General features: G+C 49.6%; 8 protein-coding genes across 8 annotated transcripts; 3 read left to right on the plus strand and 5 right to left on the minus strand.

Moving 5' to 3' along the window:
- Positions 1-1,749: 1,749 nt before the first annotated feature.
- On the minus strand, positions 1,750-2,203 carry N7519_008020 (WXG100 family type VII secretion target; the record flags this gene model as incomplete). The annotated part of the gene is made up of 3 exons (XM_057294796.1): positions 1,750-1,789; positions 1,842-1,948; positions 2,000-2,203. 3 exons carry the CDS (start codon positions 2,201-2,203, stop codon positions 1,750-1,752), a joined length of 351 nt encoding a protein of 116 aa, XP_057149607.1.
- A 1,011-nt stretch (positions 2,204-3,214) lies between these two features.
- N7519_008021 (uncharacterized protein) lies at positions 3,215-3,709 on the plus strand (the record flags this gene model as incomplete). The annotated part of the gene is made up of 2 exons (XM_057294797.1): positions 3,215-3,320; positions 3,423-3,709. The coding sequence occupies 2 exons, from the start codon at positions 3,215-3,217 to the stop codon at positions 3,707-3,709; spliced, it is 393 nt and encodes a 130-aa protein (XP_057149608.1).
- Positions 3,710-5,594: 1,885 nt separating this feature from the next.
- On the plus strand, positions 5,595-8,015 carry optB (small oligopeptide transporter, OPT family; the record flags this gene model as incomplete). The annotated part of the gene is given in 4 exon segments (XM_057294798.1): positions 5,595-6,741; positions 6,798-7,295; positions 7,350-7,762; positions 7,779-8,015. 4 exon segments carry the CDS (start codon positions 5,595-5,597, stop codon positions 8,013-8,015), a joined length of 2,295 nt encoding a protein of 764 aa, XP_057149609.1.
- A 635-nt stretch (positions 8,016-8,650) lies between these two features.
- N7519_008023 (cytochrome P450) lies at positions 8,651-10,298 on the minus strand (the record flags this gene model as incomplete). Its single annotated transcript, XM_057294799.1, has 3 exons — positions 8,651-9,089; positions 9,146-9,952; positions 10,006-10,298. 3 exons carry the CDS (start codon positions 10,296-10,298, stop codon positions 8,651-8,653), a joined length of 1,539 nt encoding a protein of 512 aa, XP_057149610.1.
- Positions 10,299-10,982: 684 nt separating this feature from the next.
- N7519_008024 (alpha/beta hydrolase) lies at positions 10,983-12,208 on the minus strand (the record flags this gene model as incomplete). Its single annotated transcript, XM_057294800.1, has 2 exons — positions 10,983-11,826; positions 11,883-12,208. The coding sequence occupies 2 exons, from the start codon at positions 12,206-12,208 to the stop codon at positions 10,983-10,985; spliced, it is 1,170 nt and encodes a 389-aa protein (XP_057149611.1).
- Positions 12,209-13,223: 1,015 nt separating this feature from the next.
- N7519_008025 (DNA cross-link repair protein PSO2) lies at positions 13,224-15,814 on the minus strand (the record flags this gene model as incomplete). The annotated part of the gene is made up of 3 exons (XM_057294801.1): positions 13,224-14,828; positions 14,883-15,709; positions 15,772-15,814. The coding sequence occupies 3 exons, from the start codon at positions 15,812-15,814 to the stop codon at positions 13,224-13,226; spliced, it is 2,475 nt and encodes an 824-aa protein (XP_057149612.1).
- Positions 15,815-15,967: 153 nt separating this feature from the next.
- N7519_008026 (uncharacterized protein) lies at positions 15,968-16,266 on the plus strand (the record flags this gene model as incomplete). Its single annotated transcript, XM_057294802.1, has 2 exons — positions 15,968-16,092; positions 16,191-16,266. The coding sequence occupies 2 exons, from the start codon at positions 15,968-15,970 to the stop codon at positions 16,264-16,266; spliced, it is 201 nt and encodes a 66-aa protein (XP_057149613.1).
- Positions 16,267-16,513: 247 nt separating this feature from the next.
- On the minus strand, positions 16,514-17,002 carry N7519_008027 (Sm-like protein LSM2; the record flags this gene model as incomplete). Its single annotated transcript, XM_057294803.1, has 3 exons — positions 16,514-16,545; positions 16,672-16,922; positions 16,989-17,002. 3 exons carry the CDS (start codon positions 17,000-17,002, stop codon positions 16,514-16,516), a joined length of 297 nt encoding a protein of 98 aa, XP_057149614.1.
- Between the last annotated feature and the right edge of the window lie 1,985 nt (positions 17,003-18,987).

Here is an 18,987-nt window from a genome sequence, read left to right on the forward strand (position 1 = left end):
CCACTTGGCTGATAAGGAAATCGATTGCATACGATCGGGTCAGGAAGCTTAGTTCGGGGAATCTCCGGTGAATTAGATATGGAGTGCCACGAGGGACTCCACCGGTATTCTTTGACAATGCACTATTATTAACTGACAAGCACCCTCGGGATACTCCGTACTCGGTAGATAACTACCTCAACGTGCCATCCATGGGTGACATTGAATTGCCTGTTTATATTGGAGGCGGTCAGCACATAAATCCCCTCTTCAGCCTCGGCTCACCCCTGTCGCGTTCCTCCAGATTTTGCTTTCTGTCTTTGTCACAGCAATTATTTCCATTGGTCAAGATGCTCTCGCAATTTACCCCAGGTAAAGGAAGCTCATATGTCCATACCTAGGTATACCTAGGTACGTACTTGATTTCCTCTGCCGGGGCTTTCCTATCCTAGCCGCCGCCGCTTTTATGAGGGCGCTCAGAGTCAGGCTGAATAGATTTCAGTCCGGGCTCAGACTGCTTAGGGTTTCTATTGAGCACCCAGTCTACACTGAGACCATACCCAGAGAAGTATTCAGCCCCATAGTACTATTTACTCTACGACTACTTTTTGATAGCCCTCAATTTTCACCATAAACCCCCACTACCCGATACACAGAAAAAAGAAGACAAAAAGACATTAGCAAGGTTCAGCAACTCCCACTTCAATAGATACGTGCATCGGGCCTTCTCACTCGGCAGCAGTTATAGGCTATTAATGTATTTGCTTCTTTCCTATAGCAGTGCATTCTTTTACGTATGAGAAATAGAGGTGCTCACAAGGTGTCGGAGTTCAGGCTTAGGGATGCAGTCTGACAGCGGATAATAGACGGTTTACGGGGGAGTGCGTACCTACTCTGAGGGGCTAGTCTAGAAACTATGCTAGGATTAATGGTATAATAACTAATATTTCTCGGCGTCCTACATGATGTAGACCACCAACCGAAACGCTTCTATCGCTTCAGTTGCACAGCCAGACCAGACGTAGTACACCTATAGGAGCAGCTCTACCTCATCAGACTAGTACATCATTACGCCATTAATATAGTGATCTCGGCGTCGTCATTCTATTCAACACCCTAAATTCAGCCTACATATTCCGACAGCTCACTTGCACGCAAATAACCAATCAATTGTTCCACGCTCCGCTCCCAGAGCCTAAATATCCATAACTCCGCGTAGACATCCAGCTCATCCGGGATTATTTCGGACAGCTATTCCGCTCAACGGATTTTGTGACGATACTGGAAGTCTGTACTAGTGGGGGCGCTATTATCATTAAGCTCTTATAATGTACATTCCGAGGTCGTCGTCCTATGCTAATTAACGGCCCAGGAAGTCAGAAACTAATATATTCGTCTAGTAGAAATCAATAAGAACGCCTCGGAATCCTAAGGGAAGCGGAGCTTACATTATATGTTTTGTTGTCTCCGAAGTATGGAGAAGGGCACGGCCAGCGGCAAATTTTAGTAAGGACGTGGAATATAAAAGGTGCCTGCTTTAACGAACTAGGACAGAAAACCTCAAGATCAAACATTTCCTACAGATATAATATTACAGCCTGAATTAAAGTACCTGCCATTTTCCTGAAATTGCTACAATAACCTAAGTAATTCGTCGAGATAAAAAAAAAGTATTTGTTAAATCACGATCATCCGCTTCGCAAATTAATGCACGATTATCAGACTCTTAATAGGTTTTGCCTAGCAATGCCACTGATCTGCCCTAGACCTCTAGCCAAACCTATCCGCATTCGATTGCTCTGCCTCCTGGCTGGTGAGGGTTAGGTCCGATCTTTATTAACTGAGCTGGGACGGAGACTTACTATGACTCTGTCGATCCATCGAGGGCGCTGGCGATTTGGGATGCAACGTCGGTGACCTTAGCTACAGACTCCTGTAACTGAGCCATAGCCCCGGCCAGGCTTTGCTGCTGCCTGTAAGTAAGTGTATACCATATGTCCAAGACGAGTGTAAGACTTACGGCTGTCTGCCCGCTGAAATCAAGAGCCTTAAGCTGGTCATTAAGACTGGCAAACCCACTATCCGTGCTGGAGGCCCATGATTGAATGTTTTGGGACAATTGTCGGACTTGTTCAAGGTTGACAGACATCTGTGGAGCTGGCGCTGGGGCGGCGACTGCCAAGACAGCGAATAAAGTGACGGGGATGATCTTTGAGAAGTGCATCTTGGAATATTGATTGAGATGATGTGTTGTTGTTCTTGTTGATGTTGATGATGCTCGAATCCAACTGTCTCTGAACAGGCTTATATACCGGGATCGGAGCGAGCGAGACTGTCAGCGCCTCCCCTGGAGCTATAATTACCATCCAGGCTATGCTCCTTGAGTAAAGCCTTGGCGGCTTGGCTTGCATGGAAATCTAAGGTGAATATACAGTGGCAGTTTCTCAATGGTTGTGACCTCGTATTCTCCAGGGGCTGAGCCGCCAGGCACGCTCCTTAATCCCAGCCTGGAGTGTCGATCTCAGCCTTGCATTTTCAAGTTTAAGGTGCAAGCGCTAAAGATTTTTAAAATAAAAATAGCAGAGCCCGTTGCGTTAGGACAACGTAATGCAGTCACGCTCCAAGACGATGATGATCATTAGATGTTCTTCGGACTTGGTAGCCGAGGAGATCCTAAGTCGACATTGAGGAATTGAGTGATTGCGGCTAAGGGACTGTTATAAAAATGGGGGGGAAAAGGACTGATCCCTCGAATACGAGGTACCTCTAGGGGAGGACCCCACCAAGCGGGCGGCTACCCCAGAGTTGACTGAGCAATTAACGGAACCAACAGCACCGTAGCCACTACGTGCCTTGAATCGACCCATCAGAGCACCGGTTGCACACGCTTAGGAGCAAGAGAGAGGCCTCTGGCAGACTCGAGAGACGGCAAAAGAAGAATCAATCGGAACCGGCCCTAGGAGGGATTGCAATAGGACACGTGACATAAGCACTAGATCAAACGGACACTGTTCTACGGAAAATCCTAGAAAAGTTCGCGGAGATTGAAACCTCCCAAAGGTACCTCTTTTAAGACGTGCAAGCCAGACATGTGGAGACATCCAGACTACGAGCGGAGATCACGGGGTTGCGCGACGAATCGTGCTACAGGGATGAGGAGCACAATGACGAGATAAAGCAGTATAAGGATGCACTAGTCCGCGTGCAGAGGGAACTAGGGGTAGTTAAACAGACGATGGCAATGGCAACGACAACGGATATAAGGGAATGCACCTGCAGCGGTTACTACGAAGAGCTTCGCGCTGAGCTTCACTCTCTTCGTACCGCCGTGACAAGTCCGAGTACAAGCCGGAGTTGGGCATGGATTGTGTCCTAGCCGTGGGTGTTGTCGGCCTGTACCTGGACGGCCCGCATCGGCCTTGGGCTTCCTGCTGTGACACTAGATCTACGCTCTGCCGGAGTGCACATAAGAGCGCTGGTTGACGACCCTACGCAGGCAGGGGACAAGATCCGTACAGCCCTTCAAGACGACGTGACGATGGCGAGTATTGATATCGTGGGCCTCAACCCCCCTTCGCGAGCTACGGTCAAGGTGTTTGCCGATTCGGACGAAGGCGTCTCAAAGCTTCGCCGGGCAACGTACTGGCTAGACGCATTGCCCGGTGCTCAGCTGCAAGGTGGACAATGGTATCCTGTCAAGTTAAATGATGTCAAGAAGGAAAGCGTCTAAGACGCGTAAGGGAGTCCGCGAGAGGACTTCACATAAACCTTCCAAGATGAGAGTAATGTTACACAGGCCAGAAAGATCGTCTGGCAGGCGGAAAGAAACGATACGGATCCATCCATCCATGAATCCATGGCTATCCACCTGACTAAACAGACAAATGCAGAAACACTTTTGAGCCGGATTGCCATGTGCGCGGGGAATCCGCTTTCTCTGACACGTTCTATAAAAGACAGCGGTCTCTCCGATGCCGTCTAGAAAGCTACGCAAGAAAGTGAAGGCCAAGAAGTGGCGTACATACAACAGGGGTAGTTCGTTCTGTTGGAGCCTCGGTCATGTGACCTGGGTGCCTGGTTTGTCAGGCTAGTAATGCCTGTGTGTTTAACTAACTAACTAGTTACCTCCTTCCTTCTCTCTCAGTCTCTTTCTCTCTCTTCCCTCCCCCAGTCTTCTGTTAGCATAGGCTAATACAGTCTTTCCACTCTGCGCCTTGTTCTCGTGCCGCTATGAAGTTCGCAAAACGATTAGCACGGAGTACTCACAACTCCGTTCCAGTCACGTTTTCACATAACATAATATTAAATGCAATTTCCAGAGAGATATTATTCCCCCTATCACACGATACGCCTCTCATCACTTGACATATCTCTGGCGTTGGGTGTGATCCAATGGGGGATCTCGATTGTCGCCGATTTCAAACCCCCCCTGCATGTCCGTGGGGCCTCCGGTTTGAGACATGCTAGATTCGAACTAGCGCAGCACCGACCCTTTTCGCGTTCTGCTATCCAGTCCATCAAGCAATAGAAAGCCCGCTAGAAAACTCTCCCCACATTTGAGCCCTAGACGGCCCATTCCACAGTGCTTGTATTGTCCTCCGTGACTCAGCTACTAACAATTAGGGACTCCAGGTAACACTGAGAGCCTCAAATTGCCTGAAGATGAGGTAGGACATTTGACAGGGACTCTATTATTACGGGTATCACATAAATTTGACTGATACGCAGAGATAAGAGGCTACTCCCGGCTGTTTCCTCATTTGCAGGGATTCAATCCCGGTATCAGTTGGGGGAATGTCCTTCCCCCCCAAACTGACTATTAACCCCGGTGATGGGCCGACCAGGCTTGAATCAGAGACATCGATTGGCTAACTACCATTTTAGCTGCAAAATTAGTGGCAAAGCTAAGTCAATAACGGCAGGCTCACCCTTCTTCCTCGTCCGGCTTATCACTAACAAGCTCTGAAGGGATTTGCTTCTGTGTCTTGGAATTTCCGTACGGGCTACGTGGTATGGAGTAGACACTCTATGTCTCCAATTACTTTGAAAAGATGTACAATATACTTTACTCTGTACATATGTAGTAACTTCCTGGGTATGTTGCCTTAAATCCCCACATTCCTCTGATTTGAACCCCATAGCACGAACTGTGCTGGATTGCATAGTCCCAGGTAGTCGAAGGTAACCCAAGAAACGCCACCAATTATCTAGATACTCTAGATACACAAGATACGATGAATCTTCTCCGAATTAATGCATAAGCAGTCAACATAAGAGGTCTGTGAGTTATCGCGCGTATTGTTTTGCTTCTTTTTATATGCGCACACCACTTTCCTCCCAAGTACCTGCAGCCACTCACCTCCTCATCTGATCCCTTGTCTCTCTTCCCCCCACTTCTTTGCCTCCCAATCAATTCTCTACCCCATTCGGTTCCATCGCGGGTTACATCCACCCCAGGATAAGCCTACGATATCCTTTTTAGGCGATAAGGCGGGCTTCCGACGGCCTCCTCTTCAACCAGCCTTATATCATATTCCACTCCCCCTTGTTGCTGCTTTCTGTTTCTCATTTCACTCGTCTCCCTGTGAAATTGGCATTGCTCCATACCTTTCAACATGGAGAAGGACGAGTCTATCGCCGTCACCACCGGTGCGATGGTCGACGAGACTGCACCTGATGAGAAGCTCAAGCAGCTGCGTGACCTCAAGAGCCACCATCACTGGGATCCAAACATGCCCGAAGATGTTGTTGAGGAACTCGATGAGGCTTTGCACACATCCGATAAGCGTACCCAGGAGGCCATCGCTCAGGAATTACTCCAAAACTCCCCATACCCCGAGGTTCGGTCCGCCGTCTCCAATGTCGATGAGGGTGGATCTGTGAACACTATTCGCGCCTGGGTAATTGGTCTTGTTTTTGCGACCATCGGTTCTTCCCTCAACATGCTGTTCTCCATGCGCCAGCCCTACATTGTCATCCCCTCATATATTGCACAGGTTGTTGCCTACCCAGTGGGAAAGGCATGGGAAGCGTGGATGCCCAATTACACCTTCCGTGTCTTTGGATACGAAGCTGAACTGAACCCGGGTGTTTTCACCAAGAAAGAACATACAATTGTCGTTATCATGGCAAACGCCACATTCGGTGGTGGCGCCGCCTACGCGACGGATGTCCTCTTGGCTCAGCGTGCCTTTTACGGACAACACTTCGGCTGGGGTTTCGAGATCCTCATGTGTATCTCGACTCAGATGCTGGGCTTCGGCATGGCTGGCTTCTTCACCCGCTTCTTGGTGCAGCCCGCCGCCATGATCTGGCCCTCAACCCTGATCAATACCTCCCTCTTCACTGCACTGCATGATCGCAGCAAGCCGGATCCCAGCAAGGTCGCCGGCTGGAGGATCGGTAAATATCAGATGTTCCTATTCGCTATGATTGGCTCTTTCTGCTGGTACTGGTTCCCCGGCTACATTGCGCCGTTCCTGAGTATCTTTGCCTGGGTCACCTGGATCAAGCCCGAGAACGTGATAGTCAACCAGCTCTTTGGTGGATTCAGTGGCCTCTCGCTTATCCCAATGACATTTGACTGGACCCAGATCTCTGGATTTAACTTCAGTCCCCTGATTGCTCCGTGGTATGCTATCTCCAATACGATGATCGGCATGTTTCTCTGGTTCTGGATTGTCACTCCCGCCATTCACTACTCCAATCTCTTCTACTCTCAGTACCTACCAATGAGCGACTCCAACAGTTACGATAACACCGGTAATGTGTATCAAGTCTCCAAGATCCTTACTCCGGATTTTACCTTTGACACCGAGAAATACTCGAACTACTCCCTCTCTTCCTGTCGACAACATTCATGCTGTCTTATGGGCTGTCGTTTGCCAGTATCATTGCCGTCCTCGTTCAGGCCGGTCTTTTCAACGGCCCGGACATTTGGGCTCGATTCCGTCGCGTCGGAAAGGAAGAAGAAGATGTTCACGGCCGTCTGATGACGCGCTACGCTACCGTTCCCATCTGGTGGTACTTGGGCGTGTTTGTGACCATGACCGCAATTGGCTTTGGTGTTGTACTGGGCTGGCCTACGCACATGAGCTGGTGGTCCTTCATCATTGCCCTGCTCATTTCCGCCATTTGGTTCGTTCCCATTGGCATCGTCAAGGCTGCCACCAACATCGACATCGGCCTCAATGTCATTACTGAGTTCATCATCGGTTACATGCAGCCCGGTAAGCCTATGGCTATGATGCTGTTCAAGACCTACGGCTACATCAGCATGTACCAGGGAATGTACTTCACACAGGATCTGAAAATCGGTAAGTCCCGTCGTCTCCCTGGTGTCGATTTCCTATACTAACCTATTCCACCAGGCCACTACATGAAGATCCCTCCCCGCGTGACTTTCACAGCCCAGATGGTCGCTTGTTTCTGGTCATCCCTGGTGCAGATCGCCACCATGAACTGGGCTCTGGGCGCAATCAAGGGCGTGTGCGACCAGTTCCAGCCTAACCACTTCACCTGTCCCAATGGTCGCGTGTTCTTCAACGCCTCCGTTATCTGGGGTGTCATCGGACCCGCTCGGATGTTCTCCATCGGCCAGCTGTACTCACCCCTGATGTTCTTCTTCCTCGCCGGCGGCCTCCTTCCCATCGCGATCTACATCGGCGCCCGTTTCTTCCCCAAGAGTCCGATCAAGTATCTCAGCGCCCCTATCATCTTCGGTGGTGCTGGTCTGATTTCCCCCCGCCACCCCTCTCAACTATCTCTCCTGGGGTATCGTCGGGTTCGTCTTCAATAAGTACATCCGTGATCGCTGGCGTGGATGGTGGATGCAGTACAACTACGTCCTGTCCGCTGGTCTGGATGTTGGTCTTGCTCTTTGCACCATTCTCATCTTCTTGACTCTCAATTTGACCGATACGAGCTTCCCTGAATGGTGGGGAACAAGGATCGCCAGTAACACCCTGGATGTCGAAGATAAAGCCATTCGGAACCCTATCCCTACGGGTCAGACCTTTGGTCCCCCCAAATGGTAGAAAGTCGGACCTATTTGGTTCCTATTTCCTGCTTAGGAGCAAACTGCGGTCGGGGCTTATTACAGTTCTTTCGTATATTATTCACGTCAGCCACGAATAGTCACGATATCATATCATAGTATTATTATACCATTGATTTTTATTTCTTGACCTTTTCCCATTTTAATATCCAGAGTTCATCCATCTGAGCCTCGACGGGCACCTCATAATACAGCGAGGGACCTAAGTCTTAAACAATCTATATCTTCCGGCTTCTTGTCGCCTTGACTACTTTTCTTGGCTTTTACTGTACACACCAGCAAGGAGGTTTTGTTTTGAAAATCCCGAGATTCAATGCAAAATATATAAAATGACATATGTACACGCCTATCAGATTCCCAATATTTGACAGACGCCCAAATCGAAATCGACAAGCCAAAAAGGAAAGTCATCAGCGACTGCGTGGTAGAACACCTACCCCAAGGCAAGAGATGAACCGACTCAGCCATTCTCATCGAATCATGACAAACAAATGGTGATCCAGACAAAAGCCAAGATCCCATTCCATTCCACCCTAGGTCCAAACTATTTCCATTCATAGAAACACCCTCTTTACAAGGGTGTATTTTTTTTTTTATATCCAAAGTCCAAGACCATCAAACCCGACGACGACGCATACCAACCTGCAAAGCAAGCGGCTTGCGCAAGAATCCCTCACGCGTCTCCATAGGTCCATCCTGGTGCATCTCGAACTCGAATAGTCGGAACACAGTAGCGCAGATAACGAGCAGTTCCATCTCAGCGACGTTACGGCCGACACAAGCGCGAGGACCATGGCTGAATGGGATGAAGGCGGCCTTTTGACGAGCAGTGAGACGCTCGGGACTCCATCGCTCGGGCACGAATTGTTCCGCGTCGGCGCCCCAGATCTCCTTTGAGCGGTGGATCGTGTAACTGGGTACTGAGAGGACGTCGCCGGCTTTGAAGGTGTGGCCGCAGATCACGACGGGGCCGGAGCCGGCGGGGATCTCGCGGGGAAGACCCATTGATGATGTGCTGTGGATGCGCATTGTTTCCCAGATTACCCATTGGAGGCTAGGGTTTGGTTAGTTAGGGTATGTATTTTGTGGGATTGGTGGGTGCGGGCTTACTAGGGGATTTCCTTGACCATGGCGTGCGAGGGAACTTCAATGTCCTTGGGAAGGGTTTCATCCAGGGCCTTGCGCAGCTTGGGGAGAACGTGCGGGGTGGTCATGCACCAGTAGAGGATGGCACAGGCGGTGTTGGAGGTGGTGTCGGAACCGGCGATCAGTTGGGTGAGAGCCTCGGCCGTCAGTTCGGCGCGTTCAAGTCGGTTACCGTTTCCGTCCTTGCCTTCCATAAGGCGGGCGAGCAAATCCACACGAGTGTTGTTGGCCATAACCTCCGGCTTAAGGCGTTCGCTGACACGGGCGATGGCGATACCAGCAAGGTTCTCCACGGCTTCCAAACCTTCGGAGAAGAAGCGGTCGGGGATGTACTTGGCGAAGGGGATGATAGACGGCATGCAGCCCAGGGTGGCGGAAACCTCTCCACGACGGTTCAGAACTTCGACGGCGGCAACATACTTCGGAGGGTCCTTGGGGTCCAGACGCATCTCAGCAATATCCTGGCCCTTCTCGAGCATGCCGAAGGGAGCACCGAAAGCCAGGTCACCGATGATATCGAAGGCCAAGTAGTTGAACCAGTTGAGGGCGTCGAGGCTAACATAGCCGGTCTTGGGGTTACCCTGGAGATCGGACAGGCGATTCCATTGCTTCACGAATTCCTCAATGTTGCCGTGGATATACTGCTCGAATTGGCCAATGGACTTGGCACTGAAAGTGTGGGAAACGGTCTTGCGCTTGCGCGAGTGCTCGGCACGATCACGGGTGTTGAACAAGCCACGGCGAATGGATACAAAGGCATCGTAGAAGTCCCTGGGAGGTTGTCAGTTTCGGCGCAGGTTTTCGGGACTGCGGCATTGACGTACGCTTTCAAGAAACCATTGCCGTGTCCATAAACACCCTGGATAGCTGCATCGTCGGCAATAGAGACTTGGGTAGGTGAGATGCGGACAAGCTTTCCATGTTTCTTGTGGGCCTCGTCGATCGTCAAGTACTTTTGACCCCGGCGGGCCTGCAGGAGGAGCCAGACATTGGTGAACGCGGCAAATCCTGCAGAGGGAATGTCGCGCAGGTGCGACTTTTGCACGTACGGCACCAAATAATAGGCTACAACGAGACCGACAAGAATAATCGGAACATTCTCGAGTGTCACAAGCATGGTGAAGTGTTGTATAGGAGCGTTGAACAAAACAACTCGGGGGAAAAAAAAGGTACCAGCCCAATGCAGAAAGAATAATACCAATCAATAAAATATAGAATGTATGTTCAAATAGAGAACTCAGCTCAGATCCATGACCAAATGCGCGAATCCAACTTATTTATGAAAAGAGGGATGAGTGGTCATCGAATCATCCCCGAGGGTAAGGCAAGGCAACGGGAAGCAATTTCGGTAGTGTGGAGTTTGGACACTGGCGGCGAAGATCCGTGGAGAGTGCCGTCTCAGGACTCCGAACCACCGACATCCACGGGTTCGGTTATTGGCTTGGAGAGTTCAGGCAAATCAACGGTCGCATATTGGCGATGAGTTGCCTCGATTTCCTGTTCCGCGTAAATCATTGGCGGTTGATTTGTTGGAAATTGGAAGTGCGGGGGGGAATCAGCACGAGGTGGTCTTGACGCCTGGTTTATAAGGCCAACATTGATGTCATTGGAAGCCTTGAAAGTCAGGCATATATTTACATAATATCATGCATAAATCACGAGATCGGTGTATAACTTGCATAACTCAATGTGTTCTCGTATGTACCCAGGTAGTATGCCGTATGTACATATCAATTGTTCAAAATATAGATGAATATATATGTACATGAATTATAATGAGGACTCCCTACTTCCCCATCTTTCAATGATGATGACGGGCATGATCATGATGGTGACTCTTACCCATCAACCCATGAGCCCCCAAGAAGTCATTAATCTGCTTATAAGCCCCGGTGGCATTATAGTGCAGATTAATAGCATGGCCGGTGTTGGGATGAACATAGGCAGAGAAAGCACTGGCCGAGGGGAAGACCACCTTCGCAGCAGCAGGAATAGAAGCCGGTTTCCCACCCATGTGCAAACAGTCGCCTCCACAGAACGGCACATCATTCGCACCATCAATGACATAAACAGGTCCTGTGAAGTTGCTCTGCGCCGGCAGACCAGTGATAGTCAAGAGTTCACCGATAGTCATGGGTTTCTTGTTGTCTTCTGCATATCTCAAAAGACCAGTGTCGAAATGGGGTGGGTAAAGGAAGAGGTATATATTGCTGCCCATGTCCGCGCTGTTCAGGTAACCGGCTGCGTAGTCCGAGGTCTTGCAGTTGAGTCGAGCTTGTTGGAAGTTGGCCCCGCTAAGGAACATGGGCATATAGTCGGCGCTTGTCGAGTACCCAGTGAGCACGAGCGCATCGGAAAGCTCTGGGTACATTGCGGACAGGGCGACAGTCTGAGCCGAACCAAATGAATGTCCGACATGAACGACCTTGGCGGGGGTCTTGATATTGGGCATCTTGCCGCCGCGCACCATGCGGGTCAACTGGGCAAGAGCTTCGATCTCCAGGAATGACTGGATCTCGTTCTTTGCGTCGCCATGGGAAGATTTGCCGAGCCCCAGTCGGTCGTAGGAGAGTGTGTGATATCCCCGAGCCAGGACGTAATCCACGTAGGAGTAGTTATAGTCGTTGTATGGCAGATCCCAATATCTATATTTCCATGTCAGACCACTATATACAGAGACCAATCAAGTCGCGAAACTCACGACTTGTCAAAGCCCATTCCATGCGTGAGGATCTGAAGCGTGTAGGCTGAATCCCCAGCGTTGTCCGGCATACAGTATTGGGTCGAGATATTGTAGTGGCCCGACACGGTAGCATAGCCTGACAAGGCTGTTTCTGTTAAATTACTCCCCTGTCTGGTCGCAGAGAGGACGAAGGAAGTAGCGTCAAAGTTGGTCTGGGGCGTGTCGATGTTGTCGAACACGCCGTTGCGAGCCGTGACAGGGAGCTCGACTGTGACATTGTAACAGGTCTTTGCGGCGGCGACACCAGCCGTCAAAGCCCAAAGTCCAATTGTTGGAGTATGCATGGGTGAATCTTGGGTGTATTATCTCTGCACCGAGTCCGAACAAGCACAAAGGGGGCCTCCATTATATAGAATTTTCGCCAAAAAGCTACACCTGCGACAAATACCACCGAAATGCGGCAAGTCCAGTTCGAAAAATTCGGCCCCAAGTGATTTGTCAAGAAGGCTGCGATTGTAAAGTTGAAGTGGAACCCGGCTAACGCAGAGATCGATAGTGCAAAGCCCAGTAAAGGTTGTTGTCCCGTGCTAAGCCCTGGGCCTGAAAGCGTCTTGAACGTTGGAGAGTCTTGTTTTTTGACAATGGACATAGTCCAGCCCTACAAGCACCAATCATCATTTACATTTGATCTGATACCTCCGTCTGAAGGAGGATAAACGGGTAGAAGTTCGCAGTGCTCGCTGCATACTGTCGATCCGAATCAAAATAGGAACGAATTATCGCCCACGATCTCTCAACCTTCTGATCCACTTGGTTCAAGCCCTAAAAATGAGAACACACTCAAACATCGATCACGGATCTCTGCCGAGGTTGGATACCGTAGGTGCTTAATTGTATGCGGTATTCTAGATAATAATTAGATACAAGTGCGAGACTGGACTGTAAATATATATTCTTCAATGTTTAGATACTTATACTACCGCAGTATTAGACAGTATCTCGAACACTAATCTCAACCTTGGGAGAGGAGGGATTTGGAGGGGTTCTCTGAAAAACACTCCCCTGACAAGTGCATTAGCGAGATTATCGATCCAACTGTTGATGTATACCGAAAATCCAAGGCAACGATCTACAAGCGTTCCCAACTTCAAGGACCTAGGCCTTCATTTAGTGGAGTAGTCGATAAGAGTCTGAAACCACTAAAGATGCAAGGAACAGGATCGGAACGAAAGCGAGAAGAACTGTAGCCGTGAAAAGCCGAAATCAAATACAAAATCATGTCGCTATGCAAAATCCCAATGCGATAAATATACTTTGTGCAATCATGTTATTCCGTACGTCGTATGTGCAAGTCGTAGATCACCACCGATCGCCAGTTACGGAAAACAGGCCATTCTTCTTCTTTTCGGCATCCCACCGCTCCATCCACACCTTCATCTGATCCCGGGTTTTCTGGCTGGCAACATTCACCGTTGGAATTATCCGCCCGATACGCAAGGCACAGCAGAACATGGTCAACTCGCGGAACGAACTGTGTTCGCTATAGGGCACGCCAAAGCAGGCGCTCTCTCGCGTGCTGCCGCGCTGCGGGGTGAGGTCTTCACTGGTGTATGGTGACTTCCAGTGTTCGCCGTGCAAAACAGTGGAGACTGGTGGGTTTTGTATGAGCCGCCCGGCTGGTGGGCGATAGTTCCAGCCGGTCGGGCGGAAACCGACGACTCGAGAGAAGTGTGGTTTGAGGCCATCGAGGTACTCTGCCAGTGTGTCGGCCCGGATCTCGAAGAGGGTTTGCATATGCACTTGTGCTTCGTGTGGATTGCTGGTTAGCATCGCGGAGAGCTCGGGGTCTTCCAAGCAGGCGCAGATTCGTTGCTTCGGTGGGGTGGCGAAGATCTTGGATCCAAGTGCTTTGGCAATCCCCATACATATCCGTTCTTTGCCAATACTGTAAGTGCCAATCACTACCAGTAGTCGGCCTCCGACGTGCGAGCTTTTGCCTGGTGCTTTGTTGCTCCCCGTGGCGGCGGAGAGAAATTTGCCCATCAACCCACTTGTACCATTCTTCCCCGTATCAGGTCCGACACCGGCTTCCTGATTCAGACGCACACATAGATCTGCACACGCTGCGATCACATCCTCCTGAGCAGGAAAGCCGTATTTCGGGCTTAGATATGTGGTGTCGAGGTAACATTTGTCGATATGTTGCTGCCTCGGTTTCCCAGTGACCGGGTTTGTCACATTAGGACGTAGGAGCCGATGTTGGACATGAGCGGGAGATGCACGGAAGTCACCACAATGCAGCACCCGCTGGTTATGGGCATTGGGCCCAGCTCCAGCGCTCTTTTCGAAAAGAAAAAGTGAGCTACCGGGACAATGATTTGCGTGTAACATGGTGACCCGTACTCCTCCCGTCTCTGGTACTTCGGTGGTGGATTCAAAATCGACGTCAATTACCCACTTGGGATCAACACGGAGCTGCTGGCGGACAAGGTTGGCAGTAGGTCGACTGCAGTAAATGGGCCCATGGCACCAGGACTTGTTGAGCCCTATATAGTGATCGCTGTGAAAGTGACTGAGAAAGTAGGCTTTACACCCTTCGACAGCCCCGTAGCGGAAAGCATCGACGCATATGGAAAACCCCGGAATAATTTTGTAAAATGGGCAAGTCCGCTGGTAGGCTTGCTTGCCGCGAGAAGACACCTCGTTTGCGGCTGCAGTAGCCCAAGCAGTATCTTCTGCGTTTCCAGCCATCATCTTTGAGAATGCAGAACCTCCAATGGGGTTTTGCTGCGAGTAGGGGTCTCCTTGCGCAGGCCGAGCGATGGCAGCTCGCTCTGCGCGTGTCAGCCCTTTATCGATGTCGGCTGGCTTGGGAGTTGGCTTCACCATGGGCTTAGAAGCAGGTGTGGCCGGGGTAGGGTTGGTTTTGCCATCGAGGCAGTCGTTGACATGCACTGCAATGTCCTATTCTGGGAATCAGCACCTCAATAGACCCGAATGGCAGTGATGGGCACTTACCGTTTCATTAAGATCCTTCAGCTTCATTTGGCAGATAGGGCACGTGCTCACTTCTCCCTCAACATCTTCTACACCCGAACAGTCGTTCAAATACTTGTCAGGATCTACCTCAAGGTCGATTTGCTGCTCTTGTTCCTCGCCCTCCCAAGGCCGATTTCGAAACTCTTCCCCTATAAGCTCGTCTTCTTCTTCTATATCGTCAAAATTTGCGTATTCATCATTATCGGTATTATTCGTGGCAATTCTTACCAGTGGCTGGGGTGTGGGTTCGGAAGTGCGTTGTGTAGCCACTATTGGATCCATTTGCGATGTCTCTTTCGTCACATCCCTGGTGGTAGATGTGCTTTCTTGGAGTTCCCGGTATGCTTCCATGTCATCCTCGCTGTCTGACTCATCGATAAATGGTCCGCTTCGTTTCTGGACCTTTGCGGGTGCAGGTGTTGCTGCTGGTGCTTTTGTAGTCTTCGATTCGGCATCTGATTGTTGTGTCTCGCTGACCGGGCTGTCCGGTGAGTCAACCCTCCGACGCTTGACTGCAGTGTCGCTCTCATTATATCGCTTATCATCCGTCTTCAAGAAGTCTTCATTGTCACCCCAAAAGTCAGGCGTGAGCGATCGCTCTCTTTCACTCGTCACCGCTGTCTGTTCAATCTTCGCCAGTCCCTTTTTATCCTCCAAAAAAAGCCCACCAGTAGCATCATTTCTTGAACTGTTCCCCGTTGGAATGTCGGGGTCGCCCGGCCGCTGCTCGGTGAGCGTGAGCTCGCCGTTGCAAATTGGGTGATCCGAGCCTGGCGAGAAGTGGCGCCCGGGGGCGTGTCGGTCTTCTGGAAGAAACTTAAGATGCTCGAATTGCGCTTTATCGAGGATTGTCTTGTCCCAGAAGAACCTTTGGATGGCGTGGCCCCCTTCTTCGCGTAAGACCCGGCCATTGTGGCTCGGTCACGGAGGGGTAGGAGTCGGCTGCACCGTGCAAGAATCGAGTCGTGGAGAGAGTATAAGAAAGTTTGCACCTGGTCAAAAGTAGTTTGACGTCAGATGAAACGCAAATATGTAGTATGTTAGATGTACAATTTATTCATATTATGTCCACGGTCGCCAGTGAAAATGTCAAGATTACTCGGGTCGAGAGGCGCGAAGAAACTGGATCGCGACACGAAGTCACGTGGTCGTTATTACTCTCCAATCTGGAGGACTACATTCGATTTGAGTATGTTTAGAGCGTTGGGATACACTAAAATGGCCAAAAGAAAGTTGCTGTTCATTATTGCAAAAAAAAAGTCTAACGAGGTATCATGAACAACGCAGCCCAGGTGCCAGCATGAGCTATAGGCAGGTACTCTCCGACGAAATTGCTTTTGCGGCGTATCAGCAGGATTCATGAGCTCGGGAGCGATCCAAGGTCCATTTGGTATCTTGGGCGCATTCGACTGGTATGGGAGTTTCGAATATCCTTCGTTGCATGAACCCGTCTGCACGGTCATCAAATGGATCATCTCAATATTGGGGGCCACATGAAACCCCAGAATTTTGGCCATATAGTCATTTTCTTTGCTGGAGACCACCTAGTGGGAACAACGGTATTGAAGAGCGCGATGCGTGATTTGTCGTAAAATTGGGGCCATGATCGTTTACCGAGCTTTGCCAGCCTGGTTGGCAGCCTCTGTATGATGACTCTATCAGTATTGATTCGAATGGTAATCGATGTCGCAACCCTCGTAGGTATTCCAAGGGAGGCAGGAACGTAGACTGATCTTAAGAACTAAGCTCGGGATGATGCGCAACTCACCTCGCCGTGTGGCATCCTCCAACAACCCCACGTCGACCTCCGACCGAGGCAACATCACGTACCGTACCACACTGCCTCGGATGAACATGTTCTTCACCGAAGACAGGTGAGGGTACTTGGCCAGGTCCAATACTTCGATGTCGTCGAGCTTGATGTTTAGGTATTGGTCGACCGATTTCAGGATTCCACGAATACGGATGTCATTCTTAAGCTCAATGGTGACCGTTTGGTTAGTCAGAGTCTTGAAGAAGCTGCAGTGCAGAATATATTAGTTCCCATCTGTGTAAAATGAGTTTGCGCTTCGCGCCATAGCATACCTGAAGAAAAGCATGGTTGCGGTGAATAGGAAAGCTTGGAGGGGTGCTTGGATGACGAAAGGTGCGCTGGATCAAAACAGCGACTTGTGTTCTGCCGATATTGGACAATGCTGCAGGTTGGATTTGAGAGCTTGAACAATGGGTTTCACGAAATTAGAGACAGGAATGTCGGCGGCGCTCGAGAGTTGGTAAGGTGAGTTGCAAAAGAGGAGCCGTCGGAGGTGGTCACGTGCATATCCCCGTATAAGGCGCCGATTGAGCAAAACCCGATTGAGCCAGAAAACATCCCCATGAAATAAAAGACTCTACAATGTCTTCAAATTTAATTATTTGTGGTTCCTCACACCAACTCTGCACTACGTCCGCTACACGCCGTGAAACATGCTTTGGCCCATTCCCCATTGAACAAGCCTCAAGCGCTATCACACACCGTCTAGTCCTGAAATGAACTTGAATACTCACATTTCGGGAACTGTATTCCCTGATCGAACAGTTTGCATAATGCAGGTTGGCTGAGCGTGTATGAACACATGAACAAGGGCATGGGCCTACCTATCGAACGCCTATCACTTCAAGTCCACCCGGTCTTTCTGATGATACTGATTCCGTTGAGGCTTTATTCAGGCTTTGCAACGATCTGATTTTGACAAGCATCGCAACATGGATATCAAAATCGCACTCAATGACGACACATTTGGCATTAACCTGCTGCTGGACACCAAGAGCTTCCGGATGGATTAGAGAGAAACAAATCCCGTCGATTCTGAGAACTGGGAACGGGACATGACTTGTATTTGGACCTTGGCGCCCAAAGCCAAGATCTCAAGCATCGGCCTCAGGCACTTGAGCACCACCAATATTCTTACCCTAGATCCGCCCGTCATTGGTTTCAATGAGGAAATTCGTCTGAGGGCCCCTGAGGATGTTGTCTTGCTTGATGATATCTTCGAATACTAGACATTTTCACCTTGGGGCCTGTTTGATTGAGACGTCACGTCTGCTGGCACTCGCCAGTTGAACTAATTTCATTTCCGCGTCCATCAAGATATACAGAGACGGGTCAATTTCGGTTACTTTGGGTACATATTTTCTCCGGTCTCTTTCGGTTGTCTATAAAATAGAGGCCTCCTACGCGGAACAAGCTGCTAGAATAACAAGCTGAGACAATCTTTAACTATCCATCGCTCTGCAACATCCCGATGTCCGGTAAGGAACCCCTGCTTACTAGTATTAAGTCGAAACCCAACTTGGTTTGGGAGGTGGTCTATCCTTCAGCACAATGTATATTGTGCTGTTAGTCTGAAACGTAATTGTGGAAACTATATACTTCGTACAATGTATGTAAAGGCACTCCCAATCTCGGAGGATGGCCTAAACCATTCATTATGCCCGGGCATTTCAAGGCCACATGCATATATGTATGTAAGCAGATTCCAATAGATCGTCAGATATATTGCATCTAGGATAGGGAGCGGACAGAGTCTTTTGCTTAGAAAATGGTACTTCCTGACAAAACTATCATTTAGTTGAGATATAATTGGGATACATATGTTTTCATTGAGTTATTGCTCTACACACATTATGATCTTTGGTTCCCGTGGTTGAGTGATGACTTCTAAACTCCTACAGTAGCGCCAACTTCTGGGAAGTATACCCGATAAGAGGGGAAGTGTATGACAGTGGCTCATAACGACATGAGCAAGACTATATGATTTGTAGTTGAATTGGACTTCCGGGCTCTACGCGCCTTTAGGGTCACATCGGTGTAAGCAATTGTAAGCAAGTTGTCAATAGTACATGATCACATTGATATAAGAGGGGGAAAAATGTGACAATGAGGTCAATTAGCACATAATTTCTATTATTATTCCTTGCTAAGAGAGTACATCTCTAGCGTGCAGTAGTATCGTGTACTACATATGTACTCACTTGGATTGGGCCATTTCCCCTCATTTTCCCTCTTTTCTCCCTTCTCTGCCCGATGATCGTCACCTTTTCT

The sequence above is a fragment of the Penicillium mononematosum genome, assembly GCF_028829835.1.
Source record: "Penicillium mononematosum strain IBT 11891 chromosome Unknown utg000003l:1.0-8172316.0:1.0-8177699.0, whole genome shotgun sequence".
Taxonomy (NCBI): domain Eukaryota; kingdom Fungi; phylum Ascomycota; class Eurotiomycetes; order Eurotiales; family Aspergillaceae; genus Penicillium; species Penicillium mononematosum.